The sequence below is a fragment of the Alosa pseudoharengus genome, unplaced genomic scaffold (genome assembly GCF_046254945.1).
Source record: "Alosa pseudoharengus isolate Yale_2024_CS ecotype anadromous, Long Island Sound unplaced genomic scaffold, YU_APseudo_1.1 YU_APseudo_1.1_scf_18, whole genome shotgun sequence".
NCBI classification, from domain to species: Eukaryota; Metazoa; Chordata; class Actinopteri; order Clupeiformes; family Clupeidae; genus Alosa; species Alosa pseudoharengus.
Window position 1 is genome coordinate 26,016,550 of NW_027468650.1, and position 25,511 is coordinate 26,042,060.

Consider the following 25,511-nt stretch of genomic DNA (forward strand, 5'->3'; position numbering starts at 1 on the left):
ATGTTGTAGCCTTAATGCTGGTTTTACCTTTTATTTTGGGAACAGGTGAGGGTCATATACAGTTTCTTTTTATTTTGGCATCAGAATAAAATATGTGAGTTTGTAAAAGTCATTTTTGTTTGGAATCTCCCAGGAAAAATATTATTTCTTATGCATCAAATAAGGTGCAAAATGAATACAAAATATAGCCAAGACATTCACACATTTAGAAATAATGATTTCAGTTTTAAATAAGAAATTTGTCTATAAAAATGTACTTTCGTCAAAGATTCTTCCATTTATATATTAGAGCACTTAACACACTTTGCAGCATGACTCATTGTCTGGTTCCTTATGGAATATCTCCTACATAATATGGAGCAATGCTTTGGGTCTCTGGCTTGTTTTAGGATAAAATTGGCTCCAGTCAGGTACCATCATTGCATGACGGTGGAGTTATGGTAAAAATGGCATCATTGACCTTCCTGGTTAAAGATTCTTTTTAGTCTGTAGAAATGAAATACTTCATAACCACCAATGCCTTAGATGATCATACTTCCTCTACTCTGCTTAAGAGATGTTCTGTGTTTCACAAAGTTTCTTTGTGATCCAAACACATCAACCTACAGTAGATATGTCAGTTTACAACATACTGTAATTTAAATCATCTTCCACCAAGTATATCTTTCCTTTTGCTCGTTTTAGTATTTTCCTTTGATGGGTCTGTCTCATATATGACACTTTTGTTGAAACACAAAAAACACATTTGGAAGATGTCATCAGTTTCTTACCAATTTCTTGCATAGTATACCCTCAATATCTTTAACACTGGTTTGTTTCAAAGTTAACCAGTTTTTACCATTTCGACCATTTTTATGTTCAAGATAAATCCAAAGAAGGCCACATTGCTTCCTTAAACAGTACAGCACTCCGTGGCCAAAAAAACATAAGAAGAATAGGAAATGACAAATTAGCCATTTAAACATGATATTTTAGGATTAGCTAACCGAATGTGCAAACAAGAGAGATGGTAGGTGTAAAAGGCTTATTTTCTGCTAAATTGAGATTTGATTAAAAAATCAACCAATTCTAGTTGTAATAGTCATTTACAACATTAACATACTGTAACACCTAACACCTCTCTGCATTATTTTTGACTGACTTAAGGTTATTTGAATAGAAATAAAGTGATTTTTCTCAGTACATAGTAGTGTAACCTTACGTTGGGCCTTGGAATTTGTGTATTTTAAGTAACAGGTCATGCCAGCATAATTTTATTGGATTTTTTAATATATTGTTTTTTAAACCAATACTTTTTTGTCACACAACAAAACATAAGATATGATAAAGACACATCTCCCAAAAGTTTAAAAATTGGCAATTTACAATCAGTAGTTCTCTATTCGTACAGTGCAGTTATCCCAGTAAAGCCTTCTAGTTGGGAAAACGTGGTATGTCCATTCCCACAGTTGCTTACTATTTCTTTGTAGGCCTATTTGTATAATGCAAATCATTGTGAATAAAAACATTTACATCGCACGGTTAAACTGCAATTTTACAGGAGCTTTAGAAGTCGTTGGGTTTAGTTAAGCACTATAGCAGACACATGACATGTAGCTTCTCTATTATTGTTGTGACATCTCCAAGCCTTGAAAAGATCTGCTCAGTATCTGAAATAAATCATAGCAGTTGTCCAGTCACAAGTTAACTTGTAGAATCATTTGGAAAAGATTGGCACCTGGAACTGAAAGATTCTACATAGAACCTTTTTCGAAATATATGCTTTCAGTAGCCACGTTTACATGGACACTTCTATTCCGATTAGAAATGAAATTTGAATTGCAACGAAAGAGGTGGTGTAGTCCGCTCCTATTCCGAATGAACACCCATGTACGGTCATGTAAGGTCATTCGGATTGACTGCTGTATCTTCTCAAGGAAAAGTAGGCAACAACGGCTATTCCGATCAAAGATTCTAAAGTGCTTGATAGCACCTGATCGGAATAGAATGTGTAAACAGATGGCACAAATTTTTCAATCGGAATAGTTTCATTGGAATGACAAAAAACATTCCATGTAAATGTGGCTACTGGTTTATTCTTTTCCTTTATCCAAGTAGATGACAAAACAAATTCAATAGTAAGTGTGTGAGTAAGTGTGCTGTGAGTGAGAAGTCCTGTTTAAAGATAAAAATACAGAAAAAATTACTGGTGTTACTGTTGACCACGTTTCTTCTGCATGGCCAACATCAGTTCAGACATAAGATCAGGACCAGCAGGTGCAGCAGAGACAGGCGTAGTCCGCTTAGGAGGGGGCGGGCCGGGTTTCCTGACCGAAGGGCGGGGGGCCGTAGCTGCTGGTGGGGGAGGGGGTGGTGGTGGCGGTGGTGGTAGAGAGCCGTCAGAAGAGCCAGCTGGAAGGGACACTGGCGGAGGTGGAGGGGGCAAACTGGGATCTGGGGGTGGCGGAGGTAGTGCCCCACCACCAGACGGCGGACAAGGGAACCCAGTGGCTGGAGGAGGTGGCGGCAGGAAGTCTGGGGGCATCTCCCCGTCATCGTCATTCATCGGCGGCGGGGGTGGCAAGTCCTCCATGGGGGGTGGAGGGAAGCCTCTGCCCATGCTGGAAGGTGGTGGTGGTGGTAGGGGGCCTTTGGAAAACATGGAGGCAGGTGGAGGAGGAGGCATCACTGGGTCATGAGGAGGTGAAGGCAGCATGGCTTTCGCAGGTAGTGGAGGTGGAGGAAAAGCTGACTTGTGTTTCAAAACATAAAACATGAATGCACAGTTAATATCACACGCATTCAAACATACTGAATTTATTACTAATCTGCAGTACCAAGTGAGATCATAACATTTCAGTGAAGTCCTTCACTGATTTCTGTCCTTCTACAAAATCTAAAAATGTGAATGGGAGCACTAAAATGAGCACTTGGTGTCATTGCGGTACCTGGGCAGCTGGCTCTGGAGCAGGCTTGGGAGCATGGCCATTGGCTGCTTTAGCTGCAATAAAGACAGATATGGGTGAGAATTCAGGTATAAATACAATTTAAGCACATTAACTACCCAAGTAAATGTACTGAACATACTCAAGTACAAACATGGTCAAAGTGCAGTGTGACACTGTGTGACAATAGTTTAATAGTAATTTAATAGTTTATTGAGTGGTTTGGTGTTACTATATCAAATGCAAAGCTGAATGAGTTTATTGTGTATAATTGATATGCAATATAGTAGCATTGTATGATATTGTTCTCCATATTACATGATGGATTGTATATGACATAATTCTAGGAAATCAAAATGTCTCTGTAAAGTTCATGTCTTCTCAACCTTTGGGAGTTGGAGATGGAGTTGGGGTAGATACATTGGAATTGATTTTGTCTGTCCATGATGTCGACACAGAGATTTTGCTGACTGCAGTTTTGTAGTTCTCGTAAAGAGACATTCCATACTATTAAAACAGACAATTGAGTGTATTAATCTCAGCAGTGAAAAAAATTATTTATTGTAAGACTTTTTAAAAAGGTGATACAGCTACAGGCTGTGACTATTAATCACATCAGTTGCTGTGACTATTAATAGGACCTACAGAGACTGATAGGCTTACCTTTGCGATGCGGATTCCTGTCACCCAAAGTGTCATAGTCCACTTGTCATCACAGCACAAGTACTTAATGTATTGTGATTCCTTTTGGATCTGTGGGTGCTGTGAGAGAGAGAAAAAAGTCTATGTTTAGAGAGGTAAACTCTAAGCAATAATACTCTTAACACTGCACTTTTAAAACTAACAATTAACACTAACTCTCTGCAAACTATTGTATATCTCTCTTTGTATTAGCCTGTTCATGTATGCATGGGCATACATTTTAAATATATACAAATATAACAAGACTGGGTGCAAACACTGTCAGAAGGGACTGAGGGTTATGCAGAGATATTGGAATCAAAGCTTGTGTGTTTGCATGGTTGGAATGGCAGTATACACATTGTGTGCACATGTGTTTATATATGGCATTAGAGTGTGTAGATCGGTGACTATGATTGTATTGCTTTCAACTCAATATGTTTAACTACAACCAGTAGATTATGTCATGGACACATAACTCATTTCAGCATATTGAACCCAAGGGCTGCTTGTACTCCTAATAAACTGCAGAGTCCATCGCATGACTGTTCGCTCTACATCTAGATTGAGCTAATCAAGTCAAGCTGGTACTGATCAGAGAGAATGCAGGTGCCTGAAAAACAAAAGTGTTGTGTTGGAAGCCTGGAGAGGTCTGATGTATCACTGGCTGATAGAACCATGGAATCGCCTGCCTCTGCCAGGGATGACGGAGGCAGTTTCCTGGACGCCTTTCAAGGCTTTTCAAAACATGAGGTCATTGCTGATCTGTTATTCTCTCAAGACATTTGGAGGTAAGATTTATTTTTCTGTCTATGACCGCACACTATATCACTGCACACACAAGGTTGCACTGTCCATAAGGACAAAGACTTGCAGTACCAAAGTACAACCACAAGGTGGCATAGTGAAATTAAACTCCACACAAAAAAGGGAGCCTATTTCTCTTTGCGCCTTACGGTTGTTGTTGACATTGCGGGTCCAATTACATCCAGCCTGAAAATTAACAAATTTCCCAAACTACTGTAAAGCCCTCAGCACAGACGTTAATAGAGCACAGCTGTCACAGCCCTATAGTGCCACAACTTCGAAATGGTAGTCATTCGGCTCCTCTTTGAGGCTAGTCATTACAATAATTACAGAGTATTAAGGACAACGGGCGTGGAGCAGACACACACACTCGCACACCTTGAAGTAATCTGACTAAGATTTGACCTCAGGAAGGTGAGCTGCACCTAGGATTTCACAAATGGGAACTGGTTTTAGGATGAACTCTTTTCTCTCTCTCTCCCTTCCTCTCTTTCGCTTTGAGAGAAACAGGGAGAGTATGTGTTTTAGGGGTACACCAGAGAAAAGACCAACAGTGAGAGTGTGAGTAACAGAGAATACAGCATGGGGAATATAGATGGCTGTCCTCATTTGGAGATAGGCAAGGAGGACTTGCACTCTGAGAAACAAGTAATCACAAAAGGTTGGTTATTAAACCACTGTATTTAGTTTTTTACATATTTTTTCAAAAGTTTTTTTGAGGCAACACAGTGTGCAAGAAAGTGCAAAAGTGCTGTACAAACGTTTCAGTCAGTGAAGACTCTGAGTGAAGAGTCAGTGTCCTCATTTGGATACATTGCTGGTGTGTTTGGCACAAACCTGCTGCATCTTGCTACAAAGATGTTCAATGGCTGGGACCACAGGGGAACCTCTATAGAAAGACGTGCTAAGCTATTAGAGGGAGCGCTGGGTGAGATCATCGCTGACTTGACCACTGGTGAGTCACTTTCTCACTCTCAGCCTCCCTCTCTCCATCTCTCCTCCCCTATTTGGTCTTTCTAGCTTTCTTTTGAGGGGCTAATATCTCTCAGTGAAAAGTGTTGTACAGTAGCCAATAGGGATGGGTCATATTGTATCGTTGTCAATACATCAGTAAAATTCCTCCCCATGATAAGAATGTGTCATATCGCCATATTAAACATATAGGTGATGACATGTTTATATGTGCAGCAAGATGGCCAGCTCACATGTAGAATGATAACAAAGATAACTCGATGCAGAGTTCAAACTGTAGACGAGGAAGTAAGAATTTTTGTGTTTGCACGGCTCTCAAGACTAAGGTGATATGTCTTGAGGCTGGGAGAACTGTGGTTGATAGTACTATTATCCTTTTGTCATTTATATAATTATCACTACAAATATCATAACATATAATTTTAAGACTATATCGCCTATCCCTAGTAGCCAAGACACATGACACACCACTTGTCTTTCTAATCACCTATCTTTGTGTTAAACGCTGATTCAAGACTTTCCATAACCACCAAAAGTAAAAAAAGACAAAAAGGGGATGGCGTGAAAAGTTTCAGATCCCCTAACTCTTCACCAGGTTGGGCTTCATTTCTCTTCTCAGAGCCGACACTACTGGTTTTCATTTGAACATTCAACAGAAAATACTGACTGAGTGGCCTTCCCCTCGGCAGCCAGACAACACAACTGGCTGCCTCAAAACAATGGAGTTCAACTTGACCATGTCACCTGTATGATTTGGAGGAAGTTACACACAAAGAAGTTACAAAATACCTTTATTTACTTCAACTCTCTTTTTCATGGTAGTGGTTAAAGAAAAAGAAGCTATGAGGGTACCCAGTATTTCCCAATGTTAAGCCCGCTGACAATTCAGCTTCAAGCTTTCAACCATGAAACTTTAACCAAGGAACTATCTCATAGCACTGTCAGATTATGTACCACAACTTAATTTCTACATTTTATGAATGTGGGGTGACCATCGCCAAGCCTCAAGGACGCATTTATCATTCTCTATGCAAGCATTTGCATAGATCTACTCTGACAGCAAACATTTTGCATGACAACAGTAGACATATTCTTAGTAAGGGTTTATAGACCTCAAAATCACTGCTTGCTAACTGCTTTAATGGTCTTCTCATGTGAAATTTGGTCTAGCTGGGTGACAGGTAACCACAGTGGGCTCAGTGTGCTTTTATAGGCTACCTTTCACCTTACGAATGCTAGAATGATCTGTATCATTCATAGTTATCTTCAGCTACAAGGGAGACACACACCATTAAAAAGAGCTAAATAAATTGTACTTTTCCTGCAGGAGAACCCTTTTTTGAGCCTTGGAGCTTTGAATTGAAAATATAACTCTACCCAGAATGGTGTAGTTCCCCATTCTCTGAAAACTTTAGCTTGGCTCTAGATAAGTACAAGGGGTCTCGCCAGAATGTCTCTGATACACACACCATATTTGTTTGGTTCATATAGAAAGCCAAATATAAATACAATGACAATGCCAATAGTTCAGAGACAGGTTCACCTCGCAACTGAGCTTGCTGGTTTTTTTAGTTTGCTTTGGTTTCGGTACGATGTCTCTGGCGCCTAATTTAGCATTCTGGTGTTCACCGTGAGACTGAACAAAGATGTGCTCTGAAGAGAAAGCCGCCCTCCAACAGCTGACACACTCACCTTGAGGAGAAAGCAGTAGTCAGTTGGGGCTTTGTATTTGTTCTTGTAATCTTTACCGAGGTACACGTTCACGTTATCAAACTGCACCAGACACACCAGGTCACGGGACGTCTGGAGAAAAAGGATACAAAAAATCAATGGACAGTTAAATTCAGACCAACCCCGGAGGTTACACAAAGACATTCCCCTATTGACAGCCATATCAGGCAGCGGGCCCAACAGACTTGGCGGACATGCGTATTTATGGACACTGAGCTGCAATTGAGATATGTGCGTGATTGTAGGCAGTTTGCAGGGGTGCCCCTGGCAGAGGCATATTTTTAGATGGCCAGGGGGAACTGGGGGACGGTAGTTTGGAGGAGAAGGTAAACACAAGAGACCAGGCCTGGCTGGCCCTTCCATTATGGGTTCGGGTTGACATTGAGCCAATATTTGCTCAAGTTTCTTTTTTTGTCTTTTTAACCTCCCCCCTTCTTGCCTCATTTTTCAAGGGAGCGAGGAGGAGGAGGGGTGGTTGCATTTGATCACCTAGCAACAGTATATGTGTTGGTGGATCTTGTGTGTGTGCGTGCGTGCGTGCGTCTGGCGTGCGTGCCTGCGTGTGTGTGTGTGTGCGTGCGTGTGTGCATGTGCATCTGTGCTTTTAGTAGTGGTTATTTGTCTGAGTGTGCCATGGCTACTGTTTACTCTAAAGTCACTCAGTAGGCCATATAGGTGTGTGTGTGTGTGTTTTCACAGTACACATTAGCATACTGACCTTGGTCTTCCCTTTGGGCACAAAATACATTCCAGACGCCCGCAGCAGGAAGAGGCGTGGCTTCCAGGACCGCTTCCCATCCTCCTTCAGATGGAGGAGCCCCTCAAGGTCCGGCACGATGATGGAGGTCCCGCAGAAGTTCTCCTGCACACACACACACACACACACACACACACACACACACACACACACACACACACACACACACACACACACACACACACACACACACACACACACACACACACACACACACACACACACACACACGAGGGAGCATGGAGATAGTGAAGAAAAAGCATAGAAAGGTAGTCTCTCTCTCTGTCACTCACACACTCTCACTCTCTCCCACTCTCTCTCACACACTCTCTCACTTCTCTCCATACCATATCTGTACATTCCAGGTCATAATGATACAGTTGTGAGTCTTACCTCCAACAGCATCTCTTTCTCCTTTTCTTTCATATCTTTTAACATATTCTTGTCCTTCTTCCAGAGATAAAAATTCTGGAGGGATACATAAATAAAAGAAATATGTGAGGTCTCACAAGGGCTGGATTTTAGACCACTTAAACTGTCTCTGTGAATAAATGGGTTCTGATAACACAGGCCTGACCCATTTTGACAGCCTGGTTCTCGGTTCTAAAAAAAAAAAAAAAAACACCCGTCAGTGTTCCCAAAAAATCACACTGTTTTTATCTAATGGAAAATTCTCCACTCTGCCAGCAGTCCGTACACACATTAATTCCCATAGATTATGATAGGCCTGAGTTTTAATAACAAACAACAAAAAACCCCACTGCGTCTATGGGTCCGCCTGTCCTGATGCGTCTGCACCGAAGACATATGGGTCTGCCTCTGAACCTTCGGTCAGTGCTGACACAAAATCAGTGGACAAACTGAGACGGCGTCCAGACGGCACAGGACGGAAACTATGCCTGAATTTAATTTTATATGAAAACAAAGAGGAGGGCCAAGACAAATGGTCGTCTCTCTCTTGAGCTGGCTGGGCCATCATGGGCAGACCCCAATGACTGGCCAACACAGCAGCACTTTGCCCCCACTATTAATGTCCAGCAGACATTCACACACAGCGCAGATAGCAGGAAGTGTCTGAGCTGGGTAGTGGGTATCATGTGACTTAACACATCCTGGCCATGACTTAGGATGTGGTTATCACTTATAGATAAAAATGTAATGGAATTATTTGGGTGTTCCTGGCTAGTCTAGAATATCTCTGCATTTTAACTTTGTATAATAAATACATTTGACATTTTTGTTTCTGTGAATTTTTTGTTTTTGTTTGTGTAAATTGAATGAAATGTGGATTAATTTAGCAGGGTCAAGTAAATTTACCAGTACCAGAACGCTTACTACTACAACTTTACCTATCTGAATCATATGTTTTGGGGAAGTATTGGGGAAGGTATTTAGCATGAAAAATGAGGAAGTGTGACCACACAATTACTGGAATCCAGTCAGCTAAAACACTTAGTGTGTAAATGTCCTGCGTCGCCATTTGAAGTCCAACCAAGCTCAGCACCATATCTATGCTATCGCTCCACAGGACTGAACAATACACCAACAAGACTGCGCACTGAAAAGTGGGAGAACACACGTTTATGACGGGCGATCAGAGGCCACAGTAAGAGGTTTCACCTGAGGGTTTTTGAAGACGGCATACTTGTCCTTCCGCTCTCGAAACATCACTTTGTTCTCGCTGTCACGCGTCCAGGCCGACAGCGGCTCCACTATGTTCTCGTGGTCCTCGAAGCCCCTCTCTGTGGAGAGAGTTCACACTGCAGTCAGATTCTAATCTGGTTTCCTCAGACTCACTTCAAAAAAAGAGAGCTAGGCCCCCGTGGGATAATCAGATTAGGAACAGGGATGCATTTTTGTTTGCAGTGTGGCAAACAAAAAATAGTTTGGATTAATTACACTCTGGTTGACGTTTTATTGCAAATAGGGAAGGAAAAGACTGTATCAAAGCTGCATTGTTTCTGCTGACAAGACCAAATTGATTTTGATGGGAGATAACATAGGCATGCTTGTGAAGCAATGGGGATGTGGTTTGAAGTCTGGCTTCTCATCCACCCATTCCATCTCCACAGTTCCATTACACGGACAGACGACTTCTATACTGCCACATCCACTGCAGATTTGTGGTCTCATTTACGGTCCTCGAGTGGGTAAAGAACAGAGACCTCACCCAGACATCGCTCGCTACTGCAATAATTACATGCTCACTGACTTCAGCATCCTGAAATGTAATGAGCATGTAAAAAGTGGAGTGGAGGACCGAGGGACTCCTACAGCCAAAAACTCAAAGGCTGGTCTGTCTGCCAAGCCAGTGGGGACTCCACACGCACACACACACACACACACACACACACACACACACACACACACACACACACACACACACACACACACACACACAACTGTGTCTTACCACGCCAAGTGCCCACCCAGACTGCGAGTATCACACTTCCTCTTTCATGTCAGCTCCGCCATGTCCCCTTGCATTTAAGGCTCTTGGCTCTGATTAACTTTATGGAGGTGGGGTGGCAAGCTGCGCCGGTGGGCTGCGGGCGGCCTGCGGCTTCACCTCCCGCACGCGTGGCGGTGGGATTTAACGGTGACAGGCAGGCAGCCCCCGGACCAGAGCCCTTTGAACAGGAGCTGCTTGTGCCCACCACATCGTAAGGTGCGCCCAGCTTCACGGCTGTTAACAGCCTGTTGGAGCGGCAAAGTTGATCCACGTGGAAGGGAAGCCGCCTTTCTCCACAGAGTTGGAGCATGCCAACTCCATATTTGTATGGCAAAATGAATGCTTTAACTTTGCTCTGTCAAGAAGCACAGATATGTGTGCTATAGGCTCAGGCGTAATCATTGGTTAATAGCGTACTGTGGGTGTAGTCATTCGTTTCATGAGACTTGAATGGAAGATGAGCAGCAAGGGCCAGATTCCCAGATGGGGAGTGAACTGTCGGGGAGAGTCAAGCGTCTCCAGCGTTTTGCTGCAGCCGTGAAGAATAAGGAGAGACTGGTGAGCGAGATCAGAGGAGCAGTGGCCAATTTCTGCCTGACAGCCAGGATGACTGACAGTGTCCAACACTGCAAATTAAACCCACCTGCAGTCGTTCTCTCCCTGTCTGTGTGTGTGTGTGTGTGTGTGTGTGTGTGTGTGTGTGTGTGTGTGTGTGTGTGTCTATGTGCATGGGTGGACAGGGAATGTGTCAACTTGCCAGTAAAAACACACCCTGTATTTTGCAATCTGGGTTGAAGGTACCTTGAAGCTGTGTGTTGCTCCTTCATGGAACCGTGTTGCTCCTTCATGGAACCGTGGCTCTCTGTGTGTGTGTGTGTGTGTGTGTGTGTGTGTGTGTGTGTGTGTGTGTGTGTGTGTGTGTGTGTGTGTGTGTGTGTGTGTGTGTGTGTGTGTGTGTCTGTATATCTGTGTGTGTGTGTGTGTGTGTGCGTGCGTGCGTGCGTGCGTGCTTGCGTGTGTGCGTGCGTGCGTGCGTGCGTGCGTGCGTGGATGTGTTGCCTTCTTACCAGTCTGCAGGTCTGGGTTGGTCTCATACAGGCACCAGTCAATGTTGCAGTCGCAGTGGGTTTTCTCAAACAGGTTATCCAGCACGTCTCTGACCGTCTGTCTCTCATCCACCATCAGAGTCTTGGCACTGCCATTGCTCATCTCCACCTTCACCACCAACTACACACACACACACACACACACACACAAAAACACATGTGACACATGCATGGTAGTGAGGGATTTAAAAATGAGTGAAAGATAGTGAATCACTCAGTCACTCAGACCATAAAATCAAATGTTATAACTGGTAATTGAGAAAGAACAGAGTTTCTGGGACTAGCACAAACCCCTTTCCCCAACACACAGGTGAAGACAGAAAGATAAACGTTTCATTGTCTTAAGCCCTCATCCATCTTGCGGCTGATCCACCTCAGTGGCGTTCGCGTGTCTCGTACAACCAGAGGTCCAGAGAGAGGCTCAGACGCATCGCAAATGAAGCCTGCAGAAGCCTCCCGTAAAACCCCCAACGAGAGCAGACAGAGACGGAGCGCGAAACTCCCGCTGGGACCCTGCTTGGCTTCCTGCCGCCAAAGATTCCCGCTTCCTGTCGTCTGGCAACGAGAGGTCTTCATAAGTAGCGGAGAATACGAATGATTTCCTCATCTCTCTCTCTCTCTCTCTTTATCTCTATCTCTCTCTGTATTTCTCTGTCCTTTCTTTACAGCCTTCCAGACAGGGCCAAGAATAACGCTGTCAGGGGGGGTGGTTTCACCAACAACAGAGCACTACAGAGCAGCACAAACCACAGTGGCCAAAATCTATTTTTCTCTCCCTTCCTCACTATCTGTCTGAAACATCCACTCAATCTCTCTCAATTCCTCCATCGCTCAGTTGCATGTACACGCATTCTCTTGTTTTGGGTGGATGTTGCACCAACTGTCTCTAAACTCTTTCTCCCCCACTCTATGTCATTATCCCTCAGTCACACACTTTTTCTCTTTCCACCACCAATCTTATTGCATCAGTCCATTTGAGGAGACATCATGGTGACAACAACATCTGTCATGAAAGCCTACCTTCTATGGTTGGACTGGATGGTTAAATAAACACTTCTTATAGCAGTGATGAAACTCATCCAGTTTACCACAGATGAGTGGATGTGACTGCTCTGTCTGCCATTGCCGCTAGGGCCAAGCCCAGGCTCTGTGTGTGTCCGCTATCTGAGCAATCCAAATCTGTGTTACCTGTTTTAATTCAAGAAATGACTGGAATTTCTATACTGATTTAAGTGGTCAGTATGTAAACTCTTAAAAGGTGCTAAACATACTGTATAAGAGGTGATAATTATACAGGCCAGTGACGCATGTAAATGGTTGACTATCACGCACATCTCTCTGTCGTGCTGTTAAACCCATCCAAGGAGGGGACCAAAGCAGGGGGCCGATAAGCGGCGCCAGGACACTCTCTCCTCCAGTGGGCTTTGGAGCCAGGCCATATGGGCCTGCGGTTTCTATTCCACGCTTTTGGAGATGTGAAACTGTGCAGGAAACTCCTGCATCTTCTCTTCGAATTGTTTTTTCCTGTTGTCTTCTCCTTGTAGTAATACTGGCAGACTTAGTTTATTTTTTTTCAGAGAGTTTTTCTTTTCTTCTCTCTTTTTTATTGATGTAAAATTGACAGGGTAAGAGAGAGTTGGAGCTTTGTCTCAGAAGTGTGTGTTTACCCAAATCCTCCCCCAATAAAAACAGAAACAGCATCTCTCTAGCTGGTCACATCTCTCCAAGAAGAGTGCACGAGGCAAGAATGCCCCGTGCAGAGGAGATCCCTCACTCACCTTTTTCACTTTGGCTTCTTTCAACTTCTCCAGTGCTAGTTTGATTTTGTCTGCTTTCAACTGGGCTTCAATCTCCTCCTGCAAGATAACACAAAAAAACGTACATACTCACTCACTCTCCAAATGTACAGAATAGTAAAGAAGAAGCAGTTCATGATCCTATGGATGATGAGTAGTGCCCATCCAATCTGAGGTTCATGACGTTTGTGCACATTATTTAATGAGAACATGGCACCCATATATGCAAAAAGTGTCAGGGTGTAAGACAGAGAAGTTGAAGTCGACCTTGGAGCATCTCAGGGGACTTGATTTCTCTGCTGTGTACCTCGCAATGAGGTAATGGGCCAGTAAAATACATCTGAAAAAGCTCCCTTCTGGTGCTGACACGTTTCTTTCTATGCCGTCTGATGAATGTCTGATCGCTTCCAGACGATCAGCTCCATCACAGTCTGGTCTAGTCTGCACAAGCACCCACCCCCCTTACCCAATCCCCAAAATACACACATACGTGTACACACACACACACACACACACACACACACACACACACACACACACACACACACACACACACGCACACACACACACACGCACACACACACACACATGCACACACACACTCACAGATACACTTATGCCTGAGCATGCATACAGACACAATCACACAGACACACTCAAAGATGTAAAAGTCCGGCTTTAGAAAGTAGAAGTCCTGTCATGTATTGGTTCTACCTGTGTGCTTAACACAGGTGATTTCACTAATTACATGATTTACCTGGCTTAAGAGCTGTGCTAATTAGAATCAGATGATTAAGTGAATGGTTGGAACAAAAATGTGGCAGGACTTTTCCTTTCTGAAGCTGGACTTTTACACCTCTGGACACACTCATGCTTGAGCATGCACAAACACACACACATACACACACACACACACACGCACGCACACACACACACACACACACACACACAAACACACACACATGCACACACACACACAAACACACACACACACACACACACACACACACACACACACACACACACACACACACACACACACAGTATGCCTTGGACATGGCCTCCGTCCCATCACATGCAAGCTTCAACAGATTTCTCTAATGTCTTCCCTACATATTTCATCTGCTGCTTTAGCTGTCTGATGCTATCTGCATGTCCACTGGATTTGAGTGTGTTTGATGCTCAGAAATTGATCCCATGATGTTTGGATTTATTCAAGCTATTATGCATGTCTGGGAGAATTCTATGTGCATTACTTCACTAGTTTGAACTGTACATGACAGGCCTATATGGTTAAGGTTATGTTATTGAAGAAACTGTGGGATTCTGTAAAGTCACAACCATAAGTCAGACCAGATTTGGAGACTCAGTGGCACTCTGTTCATGGCTGTCTTCATTTGAGTCTGTGTGGGCAATGACAGAGGGCAGAGACTTGCCTTAGACGGAAATTAGCATTAGCTAATAATAAACACCACGATGCATGCATCAGATAGCTGTATTCAGTTTGTCTATATACTGTATCTGTCCCTATCAAATAAACTCTGATAATAATAATAATAATGACAGAGGGCAGAGACTTGCCTTAGACGGCTTGGAGTTTTGTGGGGGTGGATGAGGTGAGGTAGAGGCTGTCGGTGCCACAGGAGCAGGAACAGGGGCAGGAGCAGGGGCAGGGGCTTGAGCTGGGGTGGGCGTGAAGGCTGGAGCTGCCATGGGAGAGGGGAAGCTGAACTCGTTCAAGGTTGGGGTGGCCAACGTGGAGCCCGAGGATGGGGGGTCTCTGGAGCCGGACCTCTCGGCTGCCATCTTCTCCTCAGTGGCGTTCAGGTCGGCCACCAGGTCGGCCATTAGAGCGTCCAGGTCATTGTCCTCCAGCTCGTGCAGGGATGCTTGACAGACCACAAGGGGGATGAGGTGAGAAACAGATGCTGAAGTTTTCCCTAATATCTGTTAAAGCAGTGCTACTGTAATTATGCAAATAAGTGTGCATACTTTTCCATGCCAGTTGGCCTAAACTTCAATGGTGTAGCTAGATCAGGTCATTGTTTGACTATGATTACTATTTAGTATTATAGTATACTGTTATTACTATGACTTGATTTTGGAAAGTATGTATCATAATATCACCCTCTGCTTCTCTCATTCAATATCTGTGGAAGTTCCTAAATAATAAGAAATACCCACTTCTCTGTATTGTTTGCTGACCCCTTTATCACAAAGTCGCAACACCATTCCATTACACATGTCAGTTAACATTTCAATAACACCTGGAGCAGCATGAGGAAGCAGGAGATTATATACAAAACAGTCTAAAAAGACCTGCACTTCCACAGCGAGCTCTGTTTACCATTCAAATCGGTGAAGCCAATGGAGTAGTTCTTTTCCGTTTTGGTGCTGGGAGGAGGTTCTGGAGGCAGTGTTTCAACCCCAAGGCTCTGTGAGGGGCAAGGGTGAGGGTTGTGTGGAGGGAGGGGGGGGGGGCACAAATGAGTAACGATGAGACAGAGATCACAAGGCCAAAGACATTATAACCGTTTAGCAGAAGAATAACAGGAACTCTCCGGAAAACCACATATACATAGTCTGAGTTGTGGTGGAATGTGGCTGTGGGCCCTGCCATTTAGTGGAGACCTGTCTGATTTGAAGTCTAATTGACTTGCATAGGCTGTCACTCAACCAAGATCAACAGATGTATGCAAAGTCTAGCACTTTGAAAGGACAGCTGAGGTTCTCCACTTCCCTTTTCCATTTAGTATTTATACTAACATTCTGACATGCTAATTTAACTAAAACAGCAGAGGAACATTACTATCAATGACAAAAATGTGAACAAATAGTCAAGAATAAATAAAAGTGCAGCCTATTTGCACCAGCACTATGAGTGACTGCCATCACTGACACGATGCTAATAATGTTAAACGTGAGAGCCTCAGGAGGGGTTATTGAGTGGTGCAGATAGGTTTCCCAGTGACAGAACTGAAACACTTAATTTCTCCAGCACCATCCAAAGCACTCTAACTCTCGTCTCCTCATCTTCTCCCCACCAAGTAAAGCACTATGGCATATCTACTGTATTTAATAATACTAACAATGGAAAAACAGGAACCGTGTCATTTTAAGTTTGTTACTATATGTTTGAAGTTGCATAATCGGTCTGCTTGCTTCTGAGTTCCCCCTTTCCTCGTCCCTCCCCTACTGCCCCCACCTCTCCTCTACCCAGCCAGACCCAGCTGATGGGTCTCCCTTATGAGCTGGGTTTGGTTGAACTTTCTCCCCGTTAAAGGTAAGTTTTTCCTTGCCATCATTGCTTAAGTGCTTGCTCTAGGGGCCTCAGGCTCTGTGCTCTATCAAATGCCTCATGACAATTTTATGGCATCAGTTAGCTGCCTTATATGCAAGCGTAGATGTAGCGCAGAATCGAGAGCGTAAATACAGAAACTGAGGGCTGCGCTCGTGCGCTCCTTTTCATTCTTTATGCGCTCGCATGATTAAGGCAGCTAGCTGACGCCAAACCATTTCAATGGTTATTTCTGCTATAAATAAATTAAACTGAAAACTGAAAAATGTGAAATAAAGAAACAGGCAGAGTGCTGATTTAGTTGATAAACAAACTACAACATTGATAATTCATTAAAAAGAAGACATGTAAGGTACATGTTTTTGTGAGTATTTCTCACTGACCTTACCCATTAAAAATGTTTCACATGACAATGTCATCTAAATAATGTGATAATAAATCCCAATGTAATTTAATTCAATGAAGTGCTCCATATTTCAAATAAAAAGGCCTCTGTGTTGTCTGTGTCAAACAGCCTGTTATGGAGACATCAACACGTTCTGTGCTATATTTCCCTGTTGAGTGGTATTCCTTTTTAAGTTGTGTAACTCAGCAGGGTGAGATAGATGTGACAGCTGCACTCTTGCAGTGCTCACGCTGGGCCAGGCGTGGAGTGTGACTTCGATAGGGTTCATGAAAGGGTCACAGCTCAGAGGGCGCAGGGCCGAGGAGCCATCTGAACAGCTCCCCTGTCGTCTCACAGAGCTCCTTAGGACTTTAGCTTACATGTTTTTTACATGTTTTTTTTTTGACTGTCTGTTTGTTTTTTGTTGTCTTGCTTTGTTTGTGTTGGCTTTGTAAAGTGACCTTGAGTCTGAGAAAGGCGCTATATAAATAAAACGTATTATTATTATTATTATTATTATTATTACGTGTTGATCTAAGTACCCAGAGCTGCTCGGGACAACAACACTGTCTTGGCATCAAAATGAGAAAAGTGCTTGTGAAGGACACTATTTGGGTCTGTCAAAATAAGAAGTGAGGTGGAGAGATCTTGAAAGGTAGCCTATAGCTGTCATTAATTACAGTATACCAGTATTCTAAATGGACACTGGCAACATTGACAGGTTTTTTGACATTTTATCACTTTCGCTCACCGCCCTCATCTACATCTGACTATCTTCTTTAGCATGTGTTCCTCGTCTATGATCGGTCCATACTGCTTAGCAACAGCACATCTCAGCAGCAGCAATAGTTGCAGCAAAGTGTTAAAGCAGATGTACTTAAACCTACAGCTGAGTTGCTCAAACTGAAATGTGGCTTTACCGGAGTTCAGCATTTCATGATGGGATATCAAGGTTTTGAATTCTAAGGTGTTTATGGGGAGGTGGTAGATGGTTTCAGTGACCATTTTGTTATATGGATGCTTGATGCTGATTTCTGCTACAAAGAGAAGATATCCAGATTTCACATTTATAAGCCTCTGTATAATAGTATAAAAGTACTGTTTATTTAATATACTGGGAATAACATCTGAGATATATATGCACATTACAGAATGATCCATGAAAGTGGTGTTATTTGCTCTATGAGATGTGGTGATATTTTGCCCTTGGACTCACCTGTGTGAGCAAGTCCATCTCCCCCAACAGATCACTAAACATGGCGTCTATGTCCTCCATCTGCAACAGACAACACACAGACACACACACACACACACAGACACACACACACACACACACACACACACACACACACACACACACACACACACACACACACACACACCAAAATAGTCACCAGTGATGTCACAATATCTTACAAATGATACTAAAGTGGTCAACCATGTTAACCATTGTTGTATTTGTATTCATGACATACTGTATATCTATATCAATGCATTGCACAAAAGACCTACAGCAGTTAATGTGGTTTGACCATAGTGTGAGCATAGTGAGCATCTCAACACTCAATATATTACATGATTCATATGACATCAAACTTAAACTAAAATGGTCTTGATGAAGAATTGTAATATATAATTATAACACAGCAATGTTTTGTTGTGACACTCAGTAAATAAATAACAAATAGAGACTAATTAACTCTTTACATGACTCTGCCCAACTCAGCTGATATGCTACTTTATTCAAACAAACCTGCTTGATTGGTTTACTAAAGTGCAGTGCAGTATGGTACAAAAATACCTCGCCTAGAGCCAGGACATATTGCACAAGATCCAGCAAACAGGCAGGGGATAAAAACAAGGTTTGCATAACTCTCCCAGGCATTCATTCTTTGTCAAGACATGCAGTTACTGTCGACATACCGCTCCAGTCACCAGAGACCTGCAGCCTAGCAAACACTAGAAACACTAAAGTAATTTCCTGTGTATTAGCCACATTGTGTGCAAGCCGCAGGACAGTGTTTTATGCAAGTTAAAAGAAACAAAACCATATTAATACCATATTAACTGCCCCTGTGTATTAACCTTATAGCTGAAGAAATGTAGCAAAATCAATGTATAAGCCGTGGCTAATTGGGAAATTACGGTACATCATGTCTACCTCTGTTACTTCCACAATACCATGATATCAATTCACTGAACTTATTTAAGCTAATGACAGTCTCATACATTCATAGCCAGACATGTCTGAGAAATGTCAAAAGGTCACAAATAGGATAATACCAATCTGCAGTAGCCATGCTCACAGAAGAACACATCAGTCTCTCAGGTATTTCTGAGCCCTCACAATTAAGTTGTGATGGAGGGATAAACGGTTTTAGTGCCCTGGTTTACCATTTGAGCCTGTACACAACTATAGCACATACAATTCTTCTGCTGGCTCAGGTTTTTGTTGTGTAATTAAATGGAAATATGTGCATCTTATTAAACTCCTAAGTATCAACAGAGGATGGATGTTAATTAGCATTTGGACACTGGAAGAGCTCCATCTCAAATTGTGCATTAAAATCATGGCAATGATGTGTATTTCTCATCTGGTGGAATGTTTCTGAGCAGGATATGGAAAAGCAATAGAGATGGCTCTTTTGCTTGCCCTGAGTGGACACTAATACCATGCTTATCCTCCTCCAGCCTCGGTCAAACGTATTACTCACATGTCCCTGAATCCACCCCCTCTCCCATCTCAGTATATGCCTGAGATCATCAGATTCAGTTTAGCTTTTCATGGAGACAATGCTTCCAACAAAGCACACCAAAGTGGATTGTTCCCAATGTTCAGAAAATGTATACATGTAACATCATCCTCCTCCAGAACAACAACAACAAAAACATCCTCAACAACAACAGTGACGACGACAACAACCACAACAGCGACAAAAAACAGATTTTTTATCCAGTAAAGAGCTGTGGCAAAGTAATCATGGGCACAGTCCTTCAAAAGCCGACTGGGGTCATTTTAATAAACCAAATGCTATGATGTCACTGGACTGTGGCGTCCAAACACAAGATAATTTCTGCTCTTTTATGTCTGGGCCAGTGAGGTCACCTCGGCTGGACGTCCAGAGTCTGGCTGTGAGGGGACAGGAAAGGCTCAGAGGAGCTGTCCTCACACCCTCATTTCCCCCTCCTCTCTCTCTCTCTCACCTTCACGTATCACTTTTTTATTCATTCACACACTGTTAAAATTAATGTGTTGAAAATAACACATCTGTATGTCCAGATATAGACAACACAGTTTGAGTTGTTTCCACACACACAGACACACATACACACACACACACACACACACACACACACACACACACACACTTTTTTCAAAACATTTCCACACACTCTTTCCCCTCCTTTTCACACTCCTCCTCCTTTCCTTTCATCCCTCTCTCCATCCCACTCTAGACCACATGTCTGTTTCTTCCTTCCTGCCACCCACAATCCCCAGCATCCTAGAATACCCCTCCGCCACCCTCTCATCTCTTTCCTATCAACCCAAAATGTGTGTGTGTGTGTGTGTGTGTGATACCATAGGCCAGTCTGAGCGTACATGGTCACACTAGACCAGTGTGAGAGGTAGAGTGAGACTGACTGGCGGGGAGCAGTGTCCCCTTTCAGCCAAAACCATCACATCTGCTCGGCCCTGGGGCAAGGGGGGCTTAATGCACTGGACACGCGGTGAAAATGGAGTTAGCATGGTAAGAAATACTAGCGCTATACAGTTTCCCGCATCACCGCTTCCTTTCTTTCAATTCAAAAATGAAACTGTAGTCTGCCAAACCATGAACAGATGGCTTTGAAGACCTCAACTGCCAGCACCTGGGTATGTGTGTACGTGAGTGAGCGCATGCGCGCGCGTGTGTGTGCGTGTATGTATACACATGTGTGTTCTTCATCTTTTTCTCGGTCATGCTGTGGCATTAGCGTGTTCACTTCTCTGCATGGGGAAGTGGTTAGGGGCAACTTCCTCTCACTCGATGTTGAAAGCGAGCAGCGTAGTTTCCAACAGGAAACACCACCGGTTATATTTCTAAAAGGCCTGCACTTTTGTCTTTCAGACGAGTTTAAATGTGTGGATAAATAACAATGTAAAATGGATGGATAAACAAGATGCGATGTAAAGTAAACCATGAAATATTGTTGTATTTCCTTAATTTGCATGAATAACACCACTAGAGATAAGAAAAGACAACACAAAAATACACAAAAATAAGAAGTGAAACTTCAACTTCATCCAAATTATGTTATTCTTCATTCAAAAGGGGTTCACCCCAAATAAAAAAAAAATGCACAACAGGAAGATAAAACAAGGCAGAACAAGAAGTAGACAGGCCTATTTTTGCTACTAAGTGAAAGGAAAACTGGTGAAGGGCCTTTTCCACTTTTGCAATACTGGACCTTACATGACAAATTAACCAAGCTACAACATACATTACCTCTACAAATTTCCTCTACACTGCGCTCTCTCTTTATGATTTCAAAACTAGCTAAAAAAAATCATTGTTTGAAAATCGATTTTTGACTGTAGTAGCTCATACATGATGGCCGCTTTCCATTTATTTCTGGGTCACACCAGGAAATAATTACTATGTTTCCTCTGGTGGTCGTCTCGACTCCCTGGAGTAATCAAGCTCATCTCCATGATGAGGGATGTTCCCATAACATCAGCAGTATATGCCATCATGCATGAAGCTGCTCTATGTGTTGAGCACAGGGTGATGATATCTGTAGGGTGTGTTCCCTCTCACAGACATAACACATCTGTGCTCCACACCCAACGCCATATCACAGTGACAAAATGCAGTCAGTAGTTCTGAACGTTCCAGTGTTTAACTGTAGTAATCATAAAATAAAATGACTCAAACATTCTGAATGAACATGAATTCTGACTTCTTTCTTGTGAATGGGCTGAAATTGACTGACACATGCATATACATGGTCATGTTGTTAGGCAAGCAAGAGCTGTGTCCAGAACTTGTGGGGAATGTGGACAGGCCTCTGCCCACAGACAAACAGGACAGCACAGCAGAGGCATCAGCTAATGAACATAGTCTTTTACAATAACAACTGTAGAACCAGTGGTTAGGGCCTGTACCACACCCTAGTATCAGAGAGTTCTCACAACAACTAAACAAATACAAAGCAACTCACTGCCTCAATAACAAAACAACAAACACACACACACAAACTTCACACCATCAAAATCTATACAAGACACGCCTATGATCAACAAATATGAATGCTCTCCACAGTACTTTCCAGATACTTGACATCAGGATGCTTCTTGACCCCATCAAAAATATCTTGTCAGGGCAATGCTGCTTCTTCTAAAACCTCATGAATGTACACAGCCACTTAATTTCGCCCATCACTGGACTTTCACAGAACATTTTGGCCATGATGACTCCAGGGTCTTTTGGATGACAAAGTACATTTTTGTGACCATAAGAGGGACAACAATACACAAACTGGACCAAGACTGATTGCGGAGGTGGGATGATTGAATAATAGACCAATCCACATAATTTGTGAGAATAGTTCTTGAAAAGCTTTTTGACATCTGAAGACGACTGGGAAACAGAGCTGCATTTCACGACGGGACTTTGAAGCACCATCTTGACTGAATTACATATTTTTGGGGGCGAGGGTGGGAGTAGACACAGAAAGAAAAAAAGAAAGAGAGGCAGAGAGAGAGAGAGAGAGAGAGAGAGAGAGAGAGAGAGACTTGTTTACACGCCAGGTCATTTCCATGGCAGACTCCAACTCTGAAGCTGGATCCCTTTTCATCGTGGATTGGACATGGCTGTCAGAGGGACCAACGGGAAGCCATTAAGGGAGCTGCTGTGCTATAGATGAGCAGCTCCAAGCAGAGCCACATTAACCATGCAGTAATGGACAGGAGGAATGGTAAACAGTGACCACAACGCAGGATTCCTCTCCTCTTAATGACGACTAGGCCAGCATGCTGTGTTGCATGATGCTCATTGGTATGCAGTTTGCTGTTGTTTTCAACAGAAGATAGAACAATAACACACAATAACGTCTTTTCACTTGCCAGAAATTTGTGTGTACTTAGAAATGGGCCAAAGGACCTCCAGAGAGAATGTGCAGCAAGCATTTTCATGTCACTAGAGATACCCACTGATAACAATGGGAAAACAACATGAAAATGAGTTATTAAATTGATTAAGGGGAATGGGATGATGAGGCTGTGTGGATGAAGCTTCATAATGACATCCCTTAAAGTAAACCCACACTCCCTCTGCCTGTTAACATACACCACTCAAAGTGTAAAGTGTGTGGGTTTCTCTTAAGAGGCTCTTGACTCCGCATGGTTGTTCTTTGGGCTCATGTGCGTACAAACATGATAAGCCTCCGTGTGATCCTTCACCAGTGCTTAAGTGAACACATGTTCCTGATCTGCGTCCAAACCCAGAAACATCTGCCGTCCAACCAATGAACTGTGCTCCTCAGGAAAACAGTGTCCCGAGCCCTACGTTATCCTACAGATATACGATAAACAGTGCAAATTGTACGAATGGTAACTCAATCGAACTCCAATTCCAGAAAGATGTCTTCAGCTTCACGTGTGTATGTGTCTTTCTTTCTGTCTGCCTGCCTGCCTGTGTGTGTGTGTGTGTGTGTGTGTGTGTGAGAGAGAGAGAGAGAGAGGAAAAATGTGATCATTGCTGATGATTGTCTTCAGAGAACTCTCAAAGGAAAATTCCAGCCCATGATTCCATCTCCTCCTCAGGTCCACACTGCTTGCCTCTCAAGTCTCAACGTCCCTTTGAGGAAGATGCCCTGCTGCTCACAAAGGGACAGCTTTGCCACTGAGCGCAGTGACTGGCCATTCAACCAGACTTGACGACTCACTCTCACAAGGCTGTCACATGTCCCCAAGGCTGAACACATTGGTCTGACCCCCTCCAAGAACACCAAGTGCCACCAAGTCTCACCCCCAAATGCCCAACCATCCTCTTAAGATGTCCACACACTGTACTGGCTTATCATGATGTTAAATGAGTAAGATTTATGAGGCAACAGTTATTTTCTTCTGTGGTTTTCAATCTAGCTTCAACAGGGTGGAGTCTTTGCGATAGTTAAGGCATGCAAGAATGTACTATGCCACAGTGAAGCAGCTGCCAGTATGGACGTTGTTCAAAAAGTTACCACAACCACTCTAATTCCATATGTTCTTGTAGAGTACAACTTTTAAATTCAGTATGAATAAAACATTATACAACTTGTTTTCACGGCCACAAAATGAAGACATTTCAGGTAATGAAAAGAATCATCTACAGTCTCTGGCAACGGATAAAGCACTACACTTCACTCTCCCACAAGACAAATATTAACCTACCACTAGCACAAACTTTACATACAGAATGAAAACAGAACATATGAGACAGAGGCCAAAAAGACTCAAGGATATATGTATAAATACACCAACTTCACAAATACACCTTCTACTGAGTCTTACGTGTGTTACGACCAGAAATTCAAACAATCTGAAATTTCAGTGGTTCATGAAACGGCTTGTTACCTTGATGTTGATATCCCCTCAATTCAGAGTTGAACTATTCAGAGACCACCGCTAATCTGACATGCACTCTTGCCTCTTGCTATTTCCCTCTTTTTTTTTTCTTGTAATAAACTGGAACACAACCCTTAGATGCAAGGAGGGGTGCTGTCACCACAGTGCATCTGACTCACTGACAGTTACTTTGCTTCCTGCTTCATGCGGAAGCACAGGTCCAGACCTGCACAGCGCATTCCATGCAGGGCTCTGCAATAGTATGCCTGCATAGATAGGACACAATCTGTACTAACAGGACAACTTCCCAACTTTTCACAGTTTAGCACACATGGTATTTAGTCATACTTATCAGCTATCAGCTGGAGATTGGAGAATAATTTTCAGGTGCAACTTGTAGCCTGTTTGTGTGATATCAATAGCCTGTTTATGTTCATATAGATGTAAATAAATGCCTTCATAATCTGATAAAAAAAAGACCTGAGATGTAGAGTATATCTAAGTATGTCATCATTTTAAATATTAAAAACATTTTTTAAACCAAGGCTTTGAACCAGTTCATGGAAAACGAGAACCGGAAACTTTTGCCATTTTACTAGGAACAAAACGAAACCAGAAACTTTATGATTTTTTTATGTTCTGGAACAGAAACGATTTTTTAAAATAGTGGTAACCGGTTAATACCGTTTTTTTTTTTTGTTCCTGGGAAGGTTTGTGTCTTCAATGAAATGGTGAGGGTCACCTCCTGTCATTCAATGAATGCAGACAGACAGAGCTTGCCACTAGCAGGCAATCAAAAGGCCTATTAAGTCTCCAAATCTCAATGATTTCATTTCACCTGTTTTCTCTTTTTACTAGGCCGTGACGAACATTGTTGGAAAAAACTAGCATTAACGTTAAGGCTACAGCTTTACTTTATTTGGAAAAACTTAATAGTCCTCATTTTGGCATTTAGACAATGGGAAGGCATCCAAGAATCCAATATTACAGTACCCACCAAAAATACTATACTGT

General features: G+C 42.8%; 1 protein-coding gene across 1 annotated transcript; it reads right to left on the reverse strand.

The window, feature by feature from the left end:
* Positions 1-17: 17 nt before the first annotated feature.
* apbb1ip (amyloid beta (A4) precursor protein-binding, family B, member 1 interacting protein) lies at positions 18-24,677 on the reverse strand. The gene is made up of 14 exons (XM_076290770.1): positions 24,507-24,677; positions 18,126-18,185; positions 15,574-15,661; positions 14,808-15,115; positions 13,209-13,286; positions 11,392-11,551; positions 9,493-9,614; positions 8,266-8,340; positions 7,834-7,977; positions 7,077-7,187; positions 3,588-3,686; positions 3,311-3,431; positions 2,928-2,980; positions 18-2,731 (listed from the first exon to the last, which is right to left on the reverse strand). The coding sequence occupies exons 2-14, from the start codon at positions 18,183-18,185 to the stop codon at positions 2,192-2,194; spliced, it is 1,959 nt and encodes a 652-aa protein (XP_076146885.1). The 5' UTR covers positions 24,507-24,677; the 3' UTR covers positions 18-2,191.
* Between the last annotated feature and the right edge of the window lie 834 nt (positions 24,678-25,511).